Raw genomic sequence first — 15,600 nt, 5'->3', positions numbered from 1 at the left:
ATGCAATCTAGTTATTCTCCAACAAAATGTTTGAAGGTGACAGGTCAAATAATCTCTTTAACATAGGAAGCCAAAGATAAGAATCCTGATCTTTTCTCATAACCAAACAGCAGTGGATCTGTATTCATTCCACAGTTCTGGGTATGTCCGTATCCTCCTATAAAGTGACTCAGTTATCACTACGAATAAACAAGGAACCTGAGCTCAAATCAATATTCCTTATTCCTTATCTTGCTATAAACAGGGCCACAGTCTAATTTGATCCTGATCTTCAGGAAATTGGATCTGTAGGGTTAGGAGGATACATGCTTTTGATTGCTTCAGTAGCTGTAAGTTTGTCACAACTATTTTGGATAGCTTTATATTATGCCAAATTACACATTTAAATTAACTGATAGGGTAGATTTTTTTCGACATTATTCACCAGGTGAAATCTGATTGGTTTAAAAGTAATAAAATACCTTAAAGTGGTGGTATAATGCCCCTTTTTACAATATGTAAAATAAGTCTCTGTTGTCCCCAGTGTGTGTATGTGAAGTTTTAGCTCAAAATACCCCAGGTAATTTTTTACAGCATGTTAAAATTGTCCCTTCTTGAGGATCAGTAAAAACGTGTTGTTTTGTGTGTGTCCCTTTAAATGCAAATGAGCTGCTGCTCCCGGCACAGAGGGCGGAGTTTCAAGAGCTCATGTGTGTTAGCAGCTCCATTACCTCACACAGACAAGTACTAAAATGTCAGAAACTGTTCTGCCTTTTAAGTTTAAACTGGAGTCGGACAATGATAGAGAGACTCAAGAAGTGACAACATGTAGAATGCAACAGGACGTTTCTGAATGGTTAGTTGATGAATTTATGTTGCTGATGTGGAGTTAAATATTTTCAATTAGCATATTCTGTCATGATAATCTATAAAATTTGCTCGTTTAGGAACTGTTGTAAGATGCCTACAGAGTGACATGCTATTGCATTTGTGTTACCTACTGTATTGCATGTAAAAAGACAGATGTGACAGCTTGAGCAGACTCACAAATGTGCTCTACTACAACAACTCTTCCTCTTCTCAACGGGGGTGGGGTTTATGTAAATTTTAGGGTTAGTGATGTCACTAACACGGGAGGAATGTCATGTAGTCCCTACCAGCCATTTGTTGTATCCTTAAAAAACGATTTCTTTGAAAGCAAATATCTTCCTTTGCTTTGAACTTTGAGCGTCATAACTTTGCAGATGTTGTTTATGCTCAAACAGCAACATTACACACTACACACCCCTTTAATTGGAGGTGTCAACATTACACACCCCTTTAATTTGAGGTATCAACAATTAATACTTAGATTTAGGGGTGTTGCTAACAATGATGACATCGTATAACAGCCCAATAGTCAAACAAAAATTAAATTACAATACCTCGGACCACGTCTAACTGTGCACGGATGTTTCTCTCACACCTCGCGCGTGCACCAATTAGAAGAAAGATCTGTTCATCTCTGGTGAGGACATCATCAGAATCAATCTGTAAGAGCGACAGAGAAAGAGAACATTATTCTCACCCTTTCACATTTTTTCACTAATTATAATCCCAAACCAAACCATATCTGATGAATATCTTCATATGTGAATCTGAAATTTTTTGTGATTTTTAGGGCCCAAGCCCTGAAAGGGCGAAGGCCCTATTGTTTTCGGTAGGATTATTAGGGCCCAAGCCCTGAAAGGGCGAAGGCCCTATTGTTTCCGGTAGGATTATTAGGGCCCAAGCCCTGAAAGGGCGAAGGCCCTATTGTTTTCGGTAGGATTATTGTTTATTATTATTATTATTATTATTATTATTATTATTATTATTTTTTTCTACTTCTCTGGCACTTTTGGGGCCCTTAACATGCTCAAAAACTCTTGAAATTTTGCACACACGTCAGAACCTGCGGCCATCAGGGCCGCACTAAAGCTGGTACCCGGGCGTGGCACGGGGGCTCGACAGCGCCCCCTGGAATTATGTCGGAAAAATTGGTCCATAAATCAAACACGCTTGCATGTAATAATATGAAACTCAGTACACATATAGATCTCATCGGGCCGAACAACTTTCGTGCTCTAAGTTTTACACCAGCCCAACAGGAAGTCGGTTATTATACGTTGTTTGGAAAATGCATACAATGGAATGTGAAATACTCCTCCTAGGGAATTCATCCGATCGCCACCAAACTAGGTGTGAATGAAGTCAAGACATTGAGGATGCTAAATTGCGAACGGATTTTTGATATCTCGAACGGTTTGGCCATGGCGAGGAAACGAATTTATGGCGAATAATGGGACACAGGAAGTGTGTTATAACTTCTGCATACATTAACTGATCTTGATGAAACTTCAGCAGTGTGTTCGTTGTAAGAGGCCGATCACACTGATGTGACTATTGTGAGTCTAAGTTATAGCGCCACCAACTGGCAGCAGGAAGTGTGTCACTTTCAAAATAATTTGAAATCACCCTCTTATTTTTACCCGATTTGCTTCAAACTTTATGTGTATAATGTAGACACACTGCAGATGTAGACCTGCGAAAGGATGATTGATATCTTAGATACTGTTGCCGTGGCAACGCTTCAAAATTTAATATTCTTTTTTGATGCTTTTGAGACTCTTAGCATGCTTGAAATTGGATGAAACTCGATAGAAACATAACACTTATTAGCCAGTAGACATGTGAAAAGTTTCAGAAAGGGGTGTGGCAGGGGGGATCAACAGCGCCCCCTTGAACGGGGTTTGAAAACTTGGTCCATATATCAAACACGCTTGCATGAAATAATATGAAACTCGGTACACATATAGATCTCATCGGGCCGAACAACTTTCCCTCTGTCAAGTTTCACGCCAGCCCAACAGGAAGTCGGCTATTATGGGTTGTTTGGAAAACGCTTGCTGTGGAATGTGAAGTACTCCTCCTAGAAAATTCACCGTGTCCCCTCCAAACTCGGTGTGCATGTAGTCAAGACTTTGAGGATGCTAAATTGCGGACGGATTTTTGATATCTCGAACGGTAAGGCCGTGGCGAGGAATCGAATTTATGGCGAGAAAAGAGAAACACGGAAGTGGAATAACTTCTGCATACATTAACTGATCTTGATGAAACTTCAGCAGTGTGTTCGTGGTAAGAGGCCGATCAGATGGATGTAGCTATTGTGAGTCAAAGTTATAGCGCCACCAACTGGCAGCAGGAAGTGTGTCACTTTCAACATGCTTTTGAAAAAAGTGGGGGGGTTAGTTTTAACTACAGTAAAGAAAAAATAGTTTGTATATTGTTCTCATCAAGCCGGACAACTTTCTAATTTATATTCAATAGCTCTGGCCATCAGGCAGTCAGATATTTTGGTCTGAATGTGAATTTTTTTTGCAAAATCAGCCTCTGAATTTTTAGCCACTCCTCTTAAACTATTTATTTTATTCGTACCAAACTTTTTCAACATGATGAAACTACATTAAATATGCTAAATTGTGAATGGATAATAAATATCTCAAACGGTTTTGCAATGGCGAGGGATTAAATAATGTCCAAAAAGGAAACACTAAAAATCTTCTAAAAATGTAATTAGGGCCCAAGCCCTGAAAGGGCGAAGGCCCTATTGTTTCCGTAAGGATTATTATTTTTTTTTTTCTTCATTATTTTTTTTTTTGCCTTTTTGCCACTTTTGGGGCCCTTAACATGCTCAAAAACTCTTGAAATTTTGCACACACGTCAGAACCTGCGGCCATCAGGGCCGGGCTGAAGCTGGTACTGGGGCGTGGCAGGGGGGCTCGACAGCGCCCCCTGGAATGGGGTCCGAAAACTTGGTCCATAAATCAAACACGCTTGCATGTAATAATATGAAACTCAGTACACATATAGATCTCATCGGGCCGAACAACTTTCGTGCTCTAAGTTTTACAAAAGCCCAACAGGAAGTCGGTTATTATACGTTGTTTGGAAAACGCATACAATGGAATGTGAAATACTCCTCCTAGGGATTTCATCCGATCGCCACCAAACTCGGTGAGAATAAAGTCAAGACATTGAGGATGAATTCTTGCGAACGGATTTTTGATATCTTGAACGGTTTGGCCGTGGCGAGGAAACGAATTTATGGCGAATAATGGGACACAGGAAGTGTGTTATAACTTCTGCATACATTAACTGATCTTGATGAAACTTCAGCAGTGTGTTCGATGTAAGAGGCCGATCACATGGATGTGACTATTGTGAGTCAAAGTTATAGCGCCACCAACTGGCAGCAGGAAGTGTGTCACTTTCAAAATGCTTTGAAGTCACCCTCTTAATTTTACCCGATTTGCTTCAAACTTTCTGTGTATAATGTAAACACAGGGCAGATGTAGACCTGTGAAAGGATTATTGATATCTTAGATACTGTTGCCGTGGCAACGCATCAAGTTTTAATATTCTTTTCGGATGCGTTTGAGACTCTTAACATGCTTGAAATTGGATGAAACTCGACAGACACATAACACTTATTAGCCAGTAGACATGTGAAAAGTTTCAGAAACGGGCATGGCAGGGGGGCTCAACAGCGCCCTCTTGAACAGGGTCTGAAAACTTGGTCCATATATCAAATACGCTTGCATGAATTAATATGAAACTCGGTACACATTTAGATCTCGTCGGGCCGAACAACTTTCCCTCTGTCAAGTTTCACGACAGCCCAACAGGAAGTCAGCTATTATGGGTTGTTTGGAAAACGCTTGCTGTGGAATGTGATGTACTCCTCCTAGAGAATTCATTCAATCACCTCCAAACTCAGTCAGCATGAAGTAAAGACATTGAGGATGCTAAATTGTGGACGGATTTTTGATATCTTGAACGGTTTGGCCGTGGTGAGGAAACGAATTTATGGCGAGAAAAGAGAGACACGAAGTGTTATAACTTCTGCATACATTAACTGATCTTGATGAAACTTCAGCAGTGTGTTCGTGGTAAGAGGCCGATCAGATGGATGTGACTATTGTGAGTCAAAGTTATAGCGCCACCAACTGGCAGCAGGAAGTGTGTCACTTTCAACATACTTTTGACAAAAGTGGGGGGGTTAGTTTTAAATACAGTAAAAAAAAAATGTTTTTATATTGTTCTCATCAAGCCGGACAACTTTCTAATTTACATTCATTAGCTCAGAGCAAAAGGAAGTCAGATATTTTGGTCTGAATGTGGATTTTTTTGCAAAATCAGCCTATGAATTTTTAGCCACTCCTCTTAAACTATTTATTTTATTCCCACCAAACTTTTTCAACATGATGAAAATACATTAAATATGCTAAATTGTGAACGGATAATAAATATCTCAAACGGTTTTGCTATGGCGAGGGATTAAAGTAATGTCAAAAAAGGAAAAACTAAAAGCCTCAAATTTTCTAAAAATGTAATTATATACCATTTATTTCTATATAAAAGTATACAAACATCACAACTAAACATTTTATTATTTTTTTTCAATTTAAGAATGAATTTTAAGTTTAAAAACTGCCAGAATGGTTGTTTAGTCTAAACAATACATAAATAAAGTCAAACATAGTGCTATACTGCCCTCTTGTGTTCAAAATCAGGTAGGCCTATTATATCTATATAAAAATATACTAGGTATGTGACGGTGAGAATATTTTACCACCGGTTAACTGACGTGTGACACCGCTGGGGGCTTTTTAATCGCTAACTTAAAAACGAAAGTAAAATATGTTCGTCCGCACTGACATTTATATTGGTTGAGCGAGCGTTTCAAATGAATTCCTATGGAAGTAGGAATTAACTGAAAAACGTTCACTCTGTTCTGCTCGTTCCTCGCCGTGGACGCGCACCATTATGAATGCCCGTGCAGCCATGAGCATTTTAGTTTCATTTTAAAATTAGCGCCTTTCGGGGGGTGGATTGCTTGAAATTATTTTACAAAAGCACAATTTTGTGTTTTATTGCAACTGTACACAAATATAAGTTAACACTTTGCAGTTTGAATGTCGTCCTGTATAATGACGGAGTATGTTTTTATGTGTCTACTGTTCAATCGCGCCCACGCCACACACACACACACACACACACACACACACACACACACGGTTTACTATCTTTGTGGGTACTCTCCATGGACTTAATGGTTTTTATACTGAACAAACTGTATATTCTATCTCCTCACACTAACCCTACCCCTAAACCTACCTATCCCATAAAACTTTCTGCATTTTTACATTTCCAAAAAAACTCATTCTGTATGATTTATAATCTTGTTTACCCATGGGGACCTCTATTTAGGTCCCCACTGTGACACGAGTCCCCATGAGTCTGTGTGCATTCAGATTAAAGTCCCCACCGGGATAGAAAAACATGAACACACAAACACACACACACTCCAGCATTACAATCTTGACATCGCAGCCTGTTCATTATAGCCTTAATAAAATATAATAATAAAATAGTCAACCTAACATATAAAAATTACACTGCTCTAAATAGTCAGTAGTACAATTCGTACATTCACAGTAAGCACCGCTCGCTCCACTGTGATGTTTCCAAGCAAATTTTTGCGCATGTGAAGAGGATGATTTTTTCCATCAATATTGGAACACGAGTGAAGAACAAAGCCTATAATAAAGAATAGTTTAGCATCCAAATACATCGCAAATGTTGAAACATTTTGATTCTGATGAGAGGGTTACGTGAGCCCAACACTTCTTACTTTCATTTTTACTTTTACATTAAATTTAAAGGATTTGTTGTGGAATAATTTGAGTGTATCATAAAATCTGAATAATAAAAAAAATAAATAATAATAATAATAATAAAAAAAATGAATGAATAAATAAATATATATATGTATGCATATATATATATATATATATATATATATATATATATATATATATATATATATATATATATATGTATGTATGTATGTATGTATGTATATATATATATATATATATATATATATATATATATATAGCTGCGAGCAGCGATGAAGGGCCAAAGCCGGCGGCACCGCCACCCTGAAGGCACCGGGGTTGCGGTGCCACCGGCTTGGGCCCGTAATCGCTGCTCGCAGCTATATTTACCATTTATTTCTATATAAAAGTATACAAATATCACAACTAAACCCATTTTATTCTGTTTTTGCAATTCAAGAAGAATGAAAAAGTTAAAACAGGCTATTTAGTGCTATTTGGTTCAACAAAAAAGCAAACATAGGGCTATACTGCCCTCTTGTGTCCAAAAGGACATCAGAATAGTATATAAAACTTTTTACCAGGTAGGCCAATATTGTATTTAAATATACATTTATTAGGTATGTGTCTGAGGATATTTTCCCACCGGTTAATCGACGTGTGACACGAGTGGGTGCTTTTAAATCGCTAATATAATAGTGTATGAAAAATAATGATAATGTTGCACACACAAATCACACACATGTGGGAAAGAATGATGCTCTTAAACAACACTAAACCGCCATTAGGTGTCGCCAGGCATCCATCTTAATAAGCGAGTCATTGATTCATTCGTTCAAACGATTTGTTCGAATGAGTCGATCATGATTAAGACAGATGTTTATGGATTGATCATTCAATCTTTGAGTCAACCGATTCGTTAAAAATGCTGAATCGTTCAGTTATGAGAAAACACGTGATGCGTGATGGTTCTGCCGTGATCTTTGTTTAACTATTTTCGCTGCTGAAACAGAACAAAAACAGTCAACATTGCATCTAAAATGTAAGTGACTTAATTGTAACTGTTTATTAACCTGTTGTATGAAATCTAGGGGTGGGAGAAAAAATTTATTCTTAGATGCATCGCGATGCGGACGTGGACGATTCTGAATCGATTCACAAATGTCAAAAAATCGATTCTCTAAAAAATATTTTTCTAATAACGTAATTTTGATGGAAGGCAAAAGGCGGAACTCTAAGCGGACGTGCGTGCAGTCTGTGGCGCGCACATAACAGAGAAGTTTCTTCTGCTCACCAAGGCTGCATTTATTTGATTAAAAATACAAACAAAAACAGTAATATTGTAAAATATTATTCCAATTTAAAACAGCTGCTTTCTATTTGAATATATTTTAAACTGTTATTTATTCCTGTGATCAAAGCTGAGTTTTTAGCATCATTACTCCAGTCGTCACTGTCACATGATCCTTCAGAAATTATTCTATTATGATGATTGATACTCAAGAAACGTTCATTATTATTTTAAATGTCGAAAACAGTTGTGTACAGTCTTTGATGAATAGAAAGTTCAAAAGAACAGCATTTATCTGAAATCTAAAGCTTTTGTAACGTTAAACACTACCGCTCAAAAGTTTTGGGTTAGTAATAATTAAAATTTTATTTTTTGGGGAAATAAATAAAATAAATCAGTACTTTTATTTATGAAGGATGAGTTAAACTGATCAACAGTTACAGTAAAGACATTTATAATGTTAAAAATATATATATTTGAAATATATGCTGTTCTTTTGAACTTTACATTCATCAAAGCATTTTGAAAAAAAAAAATCTGTACACAACTGTTTTCAACATTGAAAATAATAATGAATATTTATTGAGCATCAATCATCATATTAGTATGATTTCTGAAGGATCATGTGACACTGAAGACTGGAGTAATGATGCTGAAAACTCAACTTTGATCACAGAAATGAATTACTATGTAAAATATTTAAAAATTGAAAACAGCTGTTTTAAATTGGAATTATATTTCACAATATTACTGTTTTTGTTTGTATTTTTAATCAATAAATGCAGCCTTGGTGAGCAGAAGAGACTTCTCCTAAAAACATTAAAAATCTTACTGACCCCAAACCTTTGAACAATAATATATATATATATACACACATATATATGTATGTGTGTGTATGTATGTATGTATATATATATATATATATATATATATATATATATATATATATATATATATATATATATATATAAATATATATAAATATAGCTGCGAGCAGCGATGGAGGGCCAAAGCCGGCGGTACCGCCACCCCGGTGCCTTTAGGTAACTAAAGGCACCGGGGTTGCGGTGCCACCGGCTTGGGCCCGTAATCGCTGCTCGCAGCTATATTTTATTATTATTATTATTATTATTATTATTAGGGCCCAAGCCCTGAAAGGGCGAAGGCCCTATTGTTTCCGTAAGGATTATTTTTTTTTTTTTTCTTCATTATTTTTTTTTTTGCCTTTTTGCCACTTTTGGGGCCCTTAACCTGCTCAAAAACTCTTGAAATTTTGCACACACGTCAGAACCTGCGGCCATCAGGGCCGGGCTGAAGCTGGTACTGGGGCGTGGCAGGGGGGCTCGACAGCGCCCCCTGGAATGGGGTCCGAAAACTTGGTCCATAAATCAAACACGCTTGCATGTAATAATATGAAACTCAGTACACATATATATCTCATCGGGCCGAACAACTTTCGTGCTCTAAGTTTTACAAAAGCCCAACAGGAAGTCGGTTATTATACGTTGTTTGGAAAACGCATACAATGGAATGTGAAATACTCCTCCTAGGGATTTCATCCGATCGCCACCAAACTCTGTGAGAATAAAGTCAAGACATTGAGGATGAATTCTTGCGAACGGATTTTTGATATCTCGAACGGTTTGGCCGTGGCGAGGAAACAAATTTATGGCGAATAATGGGACACAGGAAGTGTGTTATAACTTCTGCATACATTAACTGATCTTGATGAAACTTCAGCAGTGTGTTCGTTGTAAGAGGCCGATCACATGGATGTGACTATTGTGAGTCAAAGTTATAGCGCCACCAACTGGCAGCAGGAAGTGTGTCACTTTCAAAATGCTTTGAAGTCACCCTCTTAATTTTACCCGATTTGCTTCAAACTTTATGTGTATAATGTAAACACAGGGCAGATGTAGACCTGTGAAAGGATTATTGATATCTTAGATACTGTTGCCGTGGCAACGCATCAAGTTTTAATATTCTTTTCGGATGCGTTTGAGACTCTTAACATGCTTGAAATTGGATGAAACTCGACAGACACATAACACTTATTAGCCAGTAGACATGTGAAAAGTTTCAGAAACGGGCGTGGCAGGGGGGCTCAACAGCGCCCTCTTGAACAGGGTCTGAAAACTTGGTCCATATATCAAACACGCTTGCATGAAATAATATGAAACTCGGTACACATATAGATTTCGTCGGGCCGAACAACTTTCCCTCTGACAAGTTTCACGCCAGCCCAACAGGAAGTCAGCTATTATGGGTTGTTTGTAAAACGCTTGCTGTGGAATGTGATGTACTCCTCCTAGAGAATTCATTCAATCACCTCCAAACTCAGTCAGCATGAAGTAAAGACATTGAGGATGCTAAATTGCGGACGGATTTTTGATATCTTGAACGGTTTGGCCGTGGTGAGGAAACGAATTTATGGCGAGAAAAGAGAGACACGAAGTGTTATAACTTCTGCATACATCAACTGATCTTGATGAAACTTCAGCAGTGTGTTCGTGGTAAGAGGCCGATCAGATGGATGTGACTATTGTGAGTCAAAGTTATAGCGCCACCAACTGGCAGCAGGAAGTGTGTCACTTTCAACATGCTTTTGACAAAAGTGGGGGGTTAGTTTTAAATACAGTAAAAAAAAAATGTTTTTATATTGTTCTCATCAAGCCGGACAACTTTCTAATTTACATTCATTAGCTCAGAGCAAAAGGAAGTCAGATATTTTGGTCTGAATGTGGATTTTTTTGCAAAATCAGCCTATGAATTTTTAGCCACTCCTCTTAAACTATTTATTTTATTCCCACCAAACTTTTTCAACATGATGAAAATACATTAAATATGCTAAATTGTGAACGGATAATAAATATCTCAAACGGTTTTGCTATGGCGAGGGATTAATGTCCAAAAAGGAAAAACTAAAAGCCTCAAATTTTCTAAAAATGTAATTATATACCATTTATTTCTATATAAAAGTATACAAACATCACAACTAAACATTTTATTCTTTTTTTTTCAATTTAAGAATGAATTTTAAGTTTAAAAACTGCCAGAATGGTTGTTTAGTCTAAACAATACATAAATAAAGTCAAACATAGTGCTATACTGCCCTCTTGTGTTCAAAATCAGGTAGGCCTATTATATCTATATATAAATATACTAGGTATGTGACGGTGAGAATATTTTACCACCGGTTAACTGACGTGTGACACCGCTGGGGGCTTTTTAATCGCTAACTTAAAAACGAAAGTAAAATATGTTCGTCCGCACTGACATTTATATTGGTTGAGCGAGCGTTTCAAATGAATTCCTATGGAAGTAGGAATTAACTGAAAAACGTTCACTCTGTTCTGCTCATTCCTCGCCGTGGACGTGCACCGTTATGAATGCCCGTGCAGCCATGAGCATTTTAGTTTCATTTTAAAATTAGCGCCTTTCGGGGGGTGGATTGCTTGAAATTATTTTACAAAAGCACAATTTTGTGTTTTATTGCAACTGTACACAAATATAAGTTAACGCTTTGCAGTTTGAATGTCGTCCTGTATAATGATGGAGTATGTTTTTATGTGTCTACTGTTCAATCGCGCCCACGCCACACACACACACACACACACACACACGGTTTACTATCTTTGTGGGTACTCTCCATGGACTTAATGGTTTTTATACTGAACAAACTGTATATTTTATCTCCTCACACTAACCCTACCCCTAAACCTACCTATCCCATAAAACTTTCTGCATTTTTACATTTCCAAAAAAACTCATTCTGTATGATTTATAATCTTGTTTACCCATGGGGACCTCTATTTAGGTCCCCACTGTGACACGAGTCCCCATGAGTCTGTGTGCATTCAGGTTAAAGTCCCCACCGGGATAGAAAAACATGAACACACACACACACACACACACACACACACACACACACACACACACACACACACACACACACACACACACTCCAGCATTACAATCTTGACATCGCAGCCTGTTCATTATAGCCTTAATAAAATATAATAATAAAATAGTTAACCTAACATATAAAAATTACACTGCTCTAAATAGTCAGTAGTACAATTCGTACATTCACAGTAAGCACCGCTCGCTCCACTGTGATGTTTCCAAGCAAATTTTTGCGCATGTGAAGAGGATGATTTTTTCCATCAATATTGGAACACGAGTGAAGAACAAAGCCTATAATAAAGAATAGTTTAGCATCCAAATACATCGCAAATGTTGAAACATTTTGATTCTGATGAGAGGGTTACGTGAGCCCAACACTGCTTACTTTCATTTTTACTTTTACATTAAATTTAAAGGATTTGTTGTGGAATATTTTGAGTGTATCATAAAATCTGAATAAAAAAAAAAATAATAATAATAAAAAAAAATGAATGAATGAATGAATAAATAAATAAATATATATATGTATGTGTATATATATATATATATATATATATATATATATATATATATATATATATATATATATATATATATATATAGCTGCGAGCAGCGATAAAGGGCCAAAGCCGGCGGCACCGCCACCCTAAAGGCACCGGGGTTGCGGTGCCACCGGCTTGGGCCCGTAATCGCTGCTCGCAGCTATATTTATTATTATTTTGTCAACCTTTCGGGCACTTTTGGGGCTCTTAACATGCTCGAAAACTCTTGAAATTTTGCACACACGTCAGAACCCGCGGCCATCAGGGCCGGGCTGAAGCTGGTACCCGGGCGTGGCAGGGGGGCTCGACAGCGCCCCCTGGAACGGGATCCGAACACGTGTCCATAAATCAAACACGCTTGCATGTAATAATATGAAACTCGATACACATGTAGATCTCATCGGGCCGAACAACTTTCGTGCTCTAAGTTTTACGCCAGCCCAACAGGAAGTCGGCTATTATGGGTTGTTTGGAAACGCATGGTCTGGTATTTGAAACACTTCTCCTAGGGAATTCACCCGATCGCCACCAAACTCGGTGGGAATGAAGTCAAGACATTGAGGATGCTAAATTGCGGACGGATTTTTGATATCTCGAACGGTTTGGCTGTGGCGAGGACACGAATTTATGGCGAATAATGGAAACAGGAAGTGTGTTATAACTTCTGCATACATTAACGGATCTTGATTAAACTTCAGCAGTGTGTTCGTTGTAAGAGGCCGATCACATGGATGTGACTATTGTGAGTCAAAGTTATAGCGCCACCAACTGGCAGCAGGAAGTGTGTCCCTTTCAAAATGCTTTGAAATCACCCTCTTATTTTTACCCGATTTGCTTCAAACTTTATGTGTATAATGTAAACACACGGCAGATGTAGACCTGTGAAAGGATTTTTGATATCTTTAATACTGTTGCCATGGCAACGCTTCAAACTTTAATATTCTTTTTTGATGCTTTTGAGACTCTTAACATACTTGAAATTGGATGAAACTCGACAGACACATCACATTTATTAGCCCGTAGACATGTGCAAAGTTTCAGAAACGGGTGTGGTGAGGGGCTCAGTAGCGCCACCTTTAGTCATAAGTGGGGGGGTTAGTTTTATCAACAGCAACAAAACTTGGTATGTGTATTGTTTTCATCAAGACGGACAACTTTCTAATTTACATGAACTATCTCTGACCAACAGGAAGAGAGATATTTTGGTTTGAATGTGGATTTTCTGAAGAATTTTCTCTCCCTCTCTCTGTGTCTCTGTGTGTGTGAGGGGAGGGGGGGATTTAACTATTGCATTTATATTGTTAATCAAGGTTTCAGGGGCTTTTGGGGTCCTTAACGTGCTCAAAAACTCTTGAAACTTTGCACACAAGTCAGAACCCCCTGCCATCAGGGACGGGCTGAAGCTGGTACCCGGGCGTGGCTGGGGGGCTCAACAGCGCCCCCTTGAACGGGGTCCCAAAACTTGGTCCATAGATCAAACACGCTTGCATTAATTAATATGAAACTCGGTACACATATAGATCTCATCGGGCCGAACAACTTTCCCCCGGTCAAGTTTTACGCCAGCCCAACAGGAAGTCGGCTATTATGGGTTGTTTGGAAAACGCTTGCTGTGGAATGCGAAGTACTCCTCCTAGAGAATTCATCCAATCCCCACCAAACTCGGTGTGCATGAAGTCAAGACATTGAGGATTCTAAATTGCGGACAGATTTTTGATGTCTCGAACGGTTTGGCCATGGCGAGGAAACGAATTTATGGCGAGAAAAGAGAAACACGAAGTGGTATAACTTCTGCATACATTAACTGATCTTGATGAAACTTCACCAGTGTGTTCGTGGTAAGAGGCCGATCAGATGGATGTAACTATTGTGAGTCAAAGTTATAGCGCCACCAACTGGCAGCAGGAAGTGTGTCACTTTCAAAATGCTTTTGACAAAAGTGGGGGGGGTTAGTTTCACCCACAGTTACAAAAATCAGTACGTACATTGGTCTCATCGAGCCGGACAACTTTCTAATATACAGTTATTAGCTTCGACCAATAGGAAGTCAGATATTTTGGTTTGAATGTGGATTTATTTGCAAATTCAGCCTCTGCTTTTTACCCACTCCTGCTAAGTGTTTTTTTTTTTTATTCACACCAAACTTTTTTAACACGATGAAAATACATTAAAGATGCTAAATTGTGAACGGATATTAAATATTTCAAACGGTTTTGACATGGCGAGGGATTAAAATAATGTCAAAAAAGGAATCAGAAAACATCTCATATCTTCTTAAAATTTAATTATACACCATTTATTTTTATATAAAATTATACAAATATTAGAACTAAACCTATTTTATTCTGTTTTTGCAATTCAAAAAGTATGAAAAAGTTAAAAACAGGTTATTTAGTGCTATTTGTTTCAACAAAAAAGCAAACATAGGGCTATACTGCCCTCTTGTGTCCAAAAGGATATCAAAATAGTATATAAAACGTTTTACTAGGTAAGCCTATTGTATTTAAATATAAATTTATTAGGTATATGACTGTGAGGATATTTTCCCATCGGTTAAGCGACGTGTGACACGAGCGGGTGCTTTTAAATCGCTAATATAAAAGTGAAAGTAAAAAAAGGACGTCTGCACGGACATTGATAATGGTGCACGTTGGAAAGAATGATTCTTTTAAACATAACACTAAACCGCCATTAGGTGTCGCCAGGCGACCATCTTAATGAGCGAGTCATTGATTCATTCGTTCAAACGATTCATTCCAATGACTGAGTCATTCATGATTGAGACAGATGTTTATGGATTGACCATTGAATCTTTGAGTCAAGCGATTCGTTTCAAAATGCTGAATCATTCAGTAATGAGAAAACAAGTTGCTGTGATCTTTGTTTAACTATTTATGCTGCTGAAACAGAACAAAAACAGTCAATATTGCATCTAAAATGTAAGTGACTTAATTGTAACTGTTTATTAACCTGTTGTATGAAATCAATGTCACATTTTCAATCGTGATTGTATTCAGGAAATAGTTGCCTACTCGTCAAGTGAGGTTGCTTAACTCTATCATATGTTATAAAATATATAAAAACTCTATATTTGTCATTTTTATAGTCAGTATGTTGTTAACTGGGTTGCTTTTTTGTGTGCTGCGCTCATTTGTTTACAATTCTCCTGGAGAAGCAGCAT

At 37.7% G+C, this 15,600-nt stretch overlaps 1 protein-coding gene across 1 annotated transcript in view; it reads right to left on the bottom strand.

Annotated features, from left to right (window-relative positions):
* The window catches only part of pth3r (parathyroid hormone 3 receptor), a gene marked incomplete at both ends in the record, with an annotated part of 55,314 nt that overhangs the window by 9,521 nt on the left and 30,193 nt on the right, over positions 1-15,600 (bottom strand). Inside the window, one exon of the mRNA XM_081393103.1 lies at positions 1,404-1,509. Coding sequence (XP_081249229.1) covers positions 1,404-1,509 — 106 coding nt within the window. The remainder of the gene's footprint in view (positions 1-1,403; positions 1,510-15,600) is intronic.

Source organism: Scardinius erythrophthalmus (genome assembly GCF_964197995.2).
Source record: "Scardinius erythrophthalmus genome assembly, chromosome: 18".
Classification (NCBI taxonomy): Eukaryota; Metazoa; Chordata; class Actinopteri; order Cypriniformes; family Leuciscidae; genus Scardinius; species Scardinius erythrophthalmus.
Note: the sequence above shows the minus strand (reverse complement) of the source record. Positions and strands in the feature narration are given on the sequence as shown.